Here is a 7,560-nt window from a genome sequence, read left to right as displayed (position 1 = left end):
GCGCTGCGCTGCGTCAACCACGCAGGACCCGCCCCACAAAACCGACTACCGACTAAACCCCATCGAGCTCCACCACTCCGACTCCACAAAGCCCACGGTCCCACACAGTGCGCGCCGAAGGCACGCCGTCGCCGGTACCCGTCCTGACAATAGGACGGGATTCCATCCCAGGGAAGATCCCGCAGGACGTCGTTTCGGGAGACACACCGTGAGCGGCGTACAGGAGCCACCTTGCGCCGCCTCTCCACGGAACCGACAGCAGAGCACCGGGCGCCCCAGCACCCGGTACCCGACAGTCCCTACGGGAGATTAACGGGAGCATCATGCCCGCGTCGCCCACCCCGCCTTCTTCGCTGAGGAGCCGAGGAAGGATCCCAATCCCTTTCGCGCTCCTCAGCCTCGCGGAACGCCATGACCAGGTCGCAAAATCTGACCATGGCCTCCCACGAACTCTGGTCCTCTAGCATGCGGGCGATGACAGCCCGCAAGGAGAGGTCCCTCCCCAGCGATGAGATCTCGCCGTGGGTGCTCCCAACGCGGGTACGCTTCGAGTGCGTGCTGAGCGTCATCGTCCGGATGCCCGCACTGGTGACAACCCGGATGTGGCTCTCTCCTGCAGACCTTCCACAGGTACCTCCCGAAGCAGCCATGCCCCCAGAGGACCTGGGTAAGGCGGAAGGAGAGCCCCCCCGTCGCCGATCTGACCATGCCTCCAGCACGGGCACTAGGGCCTCGAGGGTGCGCCGGCGGGTGACTGAGGTTCGATTAAATTCTTCCAGCAACCGCTCCCTTTGCGTACGCCAAATGACGCGCAGTACGCCTCCACCGCCCGACAGCCGAGTTAGAGACTGTGTCCTGCGCCGGTATACCGTAACTAATACCTCGGCCTCGCGATTCCAAGGAAGAGAACCAGCGAGGGGGTCGCTTTACGCCTGCAGCTTCTTTAACTGCATTATTTACACTATTTCATTAAATGTAATGATATAGTGTGAAATAAAACAATGACAGTTATACCAGATACTTCATAATGGAGTTCATTGAAATAGTAGACGTTGTAATTAATACAACTGCATGTGTATTGGGGAAGTTTTCTGGAAGCACTTGAAGAATACGAAGAATGTCTCCACCGCGTTATTTCCACTTTCTTTTCCAAAGTTCTCAATCATGTAGACAATATTCAGATCCTTGGGGAAAGGCGCAGCTGCAACTTGACTGATGATTCGACCATTTTCGTCAAAAGCTCCGAAATTTTTGTAGGCACCATGAACGAGGTTCTGAAAAGTCCTGTCTATATTCTCCTGGTCGAATTGTATCTACCGCGTCTTCGCCCACGCAGCTGTTAGCCCGACAATCTTGAATTATTTCAATTTACTTCTTTCAATTGAATTGACTATCAACTTCTGGGAAACTTCTGGAGCGAAACTGAAAAGTTTCTGCAAATATATCGATTTTTAATATTAAACTGTGCGCTAATCACGAAAAGCTCTCGATATTCGTAAATTAAATGTATCGAGTCCTCGATTCGAAAACGGAGCATTAAGAAGTGTGATATCTATGACGGTAGCACGAAGCACATTCTGTGGACTTTTGTTACGACGACGGTTAGATTAGTGACGTCAGCTTAATGTTGCGAATTTGAATTTTTTATTAATCGTTTCATTTTTGGAAATCAAATTTAGAATATGCATAGACTTAATAAGAAATACAAAAGCAGCTATGCCAAACAATGGGACAATGGAAATTATATTCAAAGACACAAAACAACATTGTAGATTAAAAAAAAACCTATATTATTTATGGTTTCTGAACAAAAACACTGCCAAACGATGGTCAAGCTTGTTTATTATTATTTTGAGTGTAACAGCGCGAAATATTTATTTCAGTTTCTTTTTTGTTTTACTTCTTGTTCAAATTTTAAATATGAGACCAAGCCATTTTAAATGATGTTTGATACGTCGTACGCCATACGTATTTATGGTTGAATTTATGGAAGCGTGAGTACTAAAGTTATATTTGTATCAGATAACTCTATTTCGATTTGTTAAACAATGAAATATACAATGTGCATTGCTATATCTATTTAAGAATGAAGATTTGTCTAAACCTATGCCTTCTGAGGCCTGATCGCCTTTTCATACAGTCCAAATGGAAGGAGTTAACAAACAAACTGCATGGTATTGGAAAATGGGATCCTAGAAGTGACGAAAATTTAGGAAAACTATTAACTGAATAAATGTGTCTTCTTAATATTTCATAAAACTAAGTTTGCATTTTTTAGATTTAATAATGTTGTCAACTTTTTTATTTATTGCTTAGTCGGGCGGACGAGCTCACAGCCCACCTGGTGTTAAGTGGTTACTGCAGCCCATAGACATCTACGACGTAAATGCGCCACCCACCTTGAGATATAAGTTCTAAGGTCTCAGTATAGTTACGACGGCTGCCCCACCCTTCAAACCGAAACGCATTACTGCTTCACGGCAGAAATAGGCAGGGTGGTGGTACCCAACCGCGCGGACTCACAAGAGGTCCTACCACCAGTAACAAGTAATTTCGTAACAAAGGTCTCAATATGACTTTCTGTATCCTTTAATCATGAATTTCACCACAAATATCACAACATAACATATCATTTTAAATCAAACTCACCCTGGAATCATCTGCCAAAGTTATAGTGGCCCATACCTCAAGAACTACACAAGACTGATATTTGAGTTTGCTAACTAAAATATCTGAGTTTTTGCTAACTAAAATATCTAAAACTGCCCAAATGTTCTAATACAATAAAATCGTGCTTGAATAGTTCAATATTCTAAACAGGCTTTTGTATATTAATCCTCAGATTACAGTGTTTGTGTTATAAGAATAATTCCCATTTAAGATTTCGGCTCTCTGGTCGAGCTGTGTAGTTATCGCTCTATAGCACCACACCATCTCTTCCTGTGGGCGTCATAAAAAGCAGATTCACAAATAATGGCTCGCAGTATGCTCTGGATATTTTACCACCATATTCACCAACTTTAACCACCATTTTCTGGTGGCAGAACGAATTGCGAAAAATTGGTATCTGTCTACGGGATTCGTATACCGGCGCTGTCGCATCGTTGGATACGAATGCATCGGGCGCCTTATCCTTTAGGGCAGGGGTGGCCAGCTTGATTAGAAATAAGATCTACTGTTTACTGACGTAACATTCTACAATCTACTAATGACATTTCTTGAAATTTAGTGAATCAATGTAGTTCAATATACAAATAAGTAGTATGTTTTCTTTTATTGAAAAGATTAGGATAAAGCTGAAATTATATATTAAAAGAGAACTATTGTTTGGAAGAGAGGATAAATAATGTGACGTAATGGCCATTAATAAATAGGCGATAGCGACTTCGTGTGTATGTTTTTTTTATTGCTTAGATGAGTGGACGAGCTCACAGCCCACATGGTGTTTAGTGGTTACTGGAGCCCATAGACATCTACAACGTAAATGCGCCACCCACCTTGAGATATAAGTTCTAAGGTCTCATGTTTTAGTTACAATGGCTACCCCACCCTTCAAACCGAAACGCAATACTGCTTCACGGCAGAAATAGGCAGGGCGGTGGTACCCACCCGCGCGGACTCACAAGAGGTCCTACCACCAGTAATTACGCAAATTATAATTTTGCGGGTTTGATTTTTATTACACGATGTTATTATTATTATTCCTTCACCGTGGAAGTCAATCGTGAACATTTGTTGAGTACGTATTTCATTAGAAAAATTGGTACCCGCCTGCGGGATTCGAACACCGGTGCATCGCTCAGCACGAATGCATCGGACGTCTTATCCGTTAGGCCACGACGACTTTTTTACAAAATAGTTGCGACTTTGACCTTATGTTCATGCTGGGTGGTGGTGATATTTTAATTGTGATGACTATGGGGTCTAGTAGTCACCTAATGCTGAGTGGGCCGTGAGCGCATTTATCCAATTCGGCAAAAAAAAAATCGGCTCGTAATTTTCTTAATAAGTCAGTCGGAGACTATAGATCAGCCTGTATCGTTAAAACGGCTCTTGTAAGCATTAGAGCATTAAAATATCGCCGTATATTTCTTTGTTAATTTAAGAATCACGATCAAGTTGAGTTTTATAAAACATTACCTACGTCGTCTCATTTATTAGCTATAGTTTGCAAATAGTAAATTAATTTGCTAACAAAACATGAAATAAAAACTAATACAATAGCATTATAAATCACGACTCGTTTTATTTTTATTATTTTTTATTTATTGCAGAAGCGAGCGAATCTCGACTTAGCTCATTACCAAAGTCCATAAACATCACAAGAAGATCAGAACGCATTTCCATTTCGCGGCAGAAACAGGCAGGTTGGTGATATCTACCCGCATGGGAACAAAACGGCCGTCTGGTGTAGTGGTAAGTGACATGGTCACTACACAAGAGGGTCGCGGGTTCGAATCCCGACAAGGGAAGATATTTGTATGATAAATATAAATGTCTTTCCAGGGTTATGGGTGTATATTAAATATATGTATGTGTATAATAAAAATATTATATTTATTTCCGTTATCTGGTACTTGTAACACAAGTTCTTTACGAACTTAGCACGGGACCAGTTAACGTGGCGTGATTGTTAGTAAATATTTATATTTATATTTTATAATTGTTTAAGATGATACCACCATCTCGTTTTTACCGTCGCACCGGAGTAGAGTTCATCCATACTACCTGAAGCCACTGCGTTCATCTACAGTGCGCTTCCAAAGATCTTTTTTGCCACGTAACATCCGGCTTTGGAATGAGCTCCCCTCCACGGTGTTTCCCGAGCGCTATGACACATCCTTCTTCAAATGAGGCTTGTGGAGAGTAATTAACGGTAGGCAACGGCTTGGCTCTGATCCTGGCATTGCTCAAGACCTTAGAAATTATATTTCAAGGTGGGTGGGGCATTTACGTTGTAGAAGTCTATAGGAGCTCCAGTAACCATATAACACCAGGTGGGCTATGAGCTCGTCGACTCATTTAAGCAAGAAATAAAAAATTTAATGTTATTGTAATGTGCTTAGTCTATCTTGATTTATGATTGTAATACCTAATAGAAATAATCCACTACAATAAAAAAGTAAGTTGAAAAAAAAAAACGATTACGTCAAACATTTTATTATGTTGCAGAATTATTTTGTTACTAATACAGTTGCATGCGCACAGGCGAGTTTTTCTGGAAGCACTTGAAGTATTTGAACACTTGCTCTACTGGGGTATTTCCATCTTCTTTTCCGCAGCTCTCGATAACAGTGACCACGTCTATGTCTTTCGGGAAAGACGCAGCTGCAACTTGACTGATGATTCGATTATTTTCATCGAGCGCTCCGAATTTTTTATAAGCGCAATAAACTAAGTTCTGGAATGGTTCGTCCTCTCTATATTCACCGGCACGTATTACTTCTATCGCGTCTTCACCCAAGCCGTTTTCATTCAAACACTCCTGAATCAGGACTTTCAATTTTTTAGCCACCTCCGGGGCGAAACTGACGAGTTTCTGCAAACAAATCGATGTTTACCTTAGACTAGATGTTTTATCCGATACATTGATTAGTAATTGGTGGTAGGACCTCTTATGAGTCCGCACGGGTAGGCACCACCGCCCTGCCCATTTCTGCCGTGAAGCAGAATTGCGTTTCGGTTTGAAGGGTGGGGCAGCCGTTGTAACTATACTGAGACCTTAGAACTTATATCTCAAGGTGGGTGGCGCATTTACGTTGTAGATGTCTATGGGCTACAGTAACCATTTAACACCAGGTGGGCTGTGAGCTCATCCACCCATCTAAGCAATAAAAAAAATATAATTAATGTAAGCTTTTTATTTGTGGTAGGGCCTACATGGTTGTTACCTCCGCTATGGTTATTTTTGCGGCAAAGCAGTCAAGTTGAGCCGTTATATTATATAATTGAGACTTAAACCTCATGTCGCAAGGTGGATGACAGCATTCACGATGTGACATATATGAGCTTACATAGCCCTCAACACTAGGTGGGTCGTAATCTCGTTCACTAATTTACGCTATAAAAACAAGCTTTTTATCAGGCTTATCGATCAGAAGTAGCGGAAATACAATATGGACCTCCTTACGTGTACTATAATATTGTGTGTACTATACTTTTTTAACGTCAACCCCATCTTTGTTACTTTTCTTAACTAATCGACTTTTTAAACTTTTTTTTTCCGGGCCGGGGGCCGAACCTCCTACGAGGTTCCCGCGCCTAGGGGGCGCGCGGGGTATGTGAGACTCAACGATCTGCAGGTGTTGAGAGCAGACCGCGGGCCCAAGGATTTTAGGGCCCACCCACTAAACGACTCCCCTGCACTCTTACACCCGACGTCCGATCTCCGTCCGAGGTCAAAACCCGGTCAGAGTAGGGGTTTCCCGCGGTCAACACTATTACCAGACACGCGGCGCCACCCCGAGGACGCCCGACCGACGGGTCGTCGAGGCGATAGTCGATGACCAACGACGATCGACTTTTTAAGCATGGTCCAACACGTTTCAACTTTAAAACTTTCAACACGTTTCGGTTTGACGAAAAAGCTCGTGTAATAGTAAAATTGAGGGATGAGTCCTACGTCTCAAGGTGAATTATCATTTTAAGTTGTGTCTATCAGCTTCATCAAACATAATACTGTGTGAGCTATGAGCTTGTTAGCACATTTACAGCTTTAGACATAGAACGGTAACATATTGGCAACATCAAGGTCATCTTAATAAACATTAAGTATATTGTGAACATTATGTTCTTTTTTCATATGTGTATTATATTGGTAAATTTCTAAAAACATTTATTTATATTCCTTTTTTATAATACGAATATATTTTGTATTTATGCAAGTATTCTTGTTAATGTCCTCAATCCAACCTATCCAATTTCCAAATCATCTCTATCCAAAGGTTGACTGGAAGAGATCGCTTTAGCAATAAATTCGCCCACTGTAGGCCTTTGTAGTTTGAATTTTTCTCATTCAATTTTTCTGTAAATTGTCGTTATTTTATAATTCGTGTCGATATTTTCGTGTACTTAAGTGCAATGAATTGTTATGCAATGAAGTACTGTAATAAAATAGCGTAGACTTATTTTATTAAATTCATAATGAATTTACACTTACCCTGGAATCCTCTGCTAAAACTGTAGTAGCCAACACTGCGAGAACCACGCAGGACAATAATACTTTGGACGTCATTGTGAATTTAGTTAGGATCTTTACCGTGTCAGATAGCAGACTAATGTAAAATAATATTGGCAAGTCAATTTATACTAAATGCGGCATCTATATTTATAAATAAATCTTCATAAAAACAGATATGTGTGCATATACTTCAACAAGCTTGAATAGATGAGCTTAACAATACAGCGTATTAAGCGCATGCGTTCACACTGCTTATGATATTATTATATTATATTTAAAAATATCTATTTCGTAGAGGTAATAATATTTCGTAGAGATATTTCATACAACCACTTTTTAAGATCCAGAACCACGAACAAAAACTAAATTTAACTTTGTCA

At 41.3% G+C, this 7,560-nt stretch overlaps 1 protein-coding gene and 1 pseudogene across 1 annotated transcript; both read right to left on the bottom strand.

Annotated features, from left to right (window-relative positions):
• Positions 1-1,058: 1,058 nt before the first annotated feature.
• On the bottom strand, positions 1,059-3,031 carry LOC101737412 (uncharacterized; annotated as a pseudogene).
• A 2,115-nt stretch (positions 3,032-5,146) lies between these two features.
• On the bottom strand, positions 5,147-7,277 carry fmxg9M19 (odorant binding protein LOC100301497). The gene is given in 2 exon segments (NM_001160193.2): positions 5,147-5,539; positions 7,160-7,277. Coding segments are annotated over 2 exon segments (429 nt in total). The 5' UTR covers positions 7,235-7,277; the 3' UTR covers positions 5,147-5,185.
• Between the last annotated feature and the right edge of the window lie 283 nt (positions 7,278-7,560).

The sequence above is a fragment of the Bombyx mori genome, chromosome 5 (assembly GCF_030269925.1).
Source record: "Bombyx mori chromosome 5, ASM3026992v2".
NCBI classification, from domain to species: Eukaryota; Metazoa; Arthropoda; class Insecta; order Lepidoptera; family Bombycidae; genus Bombyx; species Bombyx mori.
The sequence above is the reverse complement of the archived record's forward strand: the minus strand, read 5'-3'. Positions and strand labels throughout refer to the sequence as shown.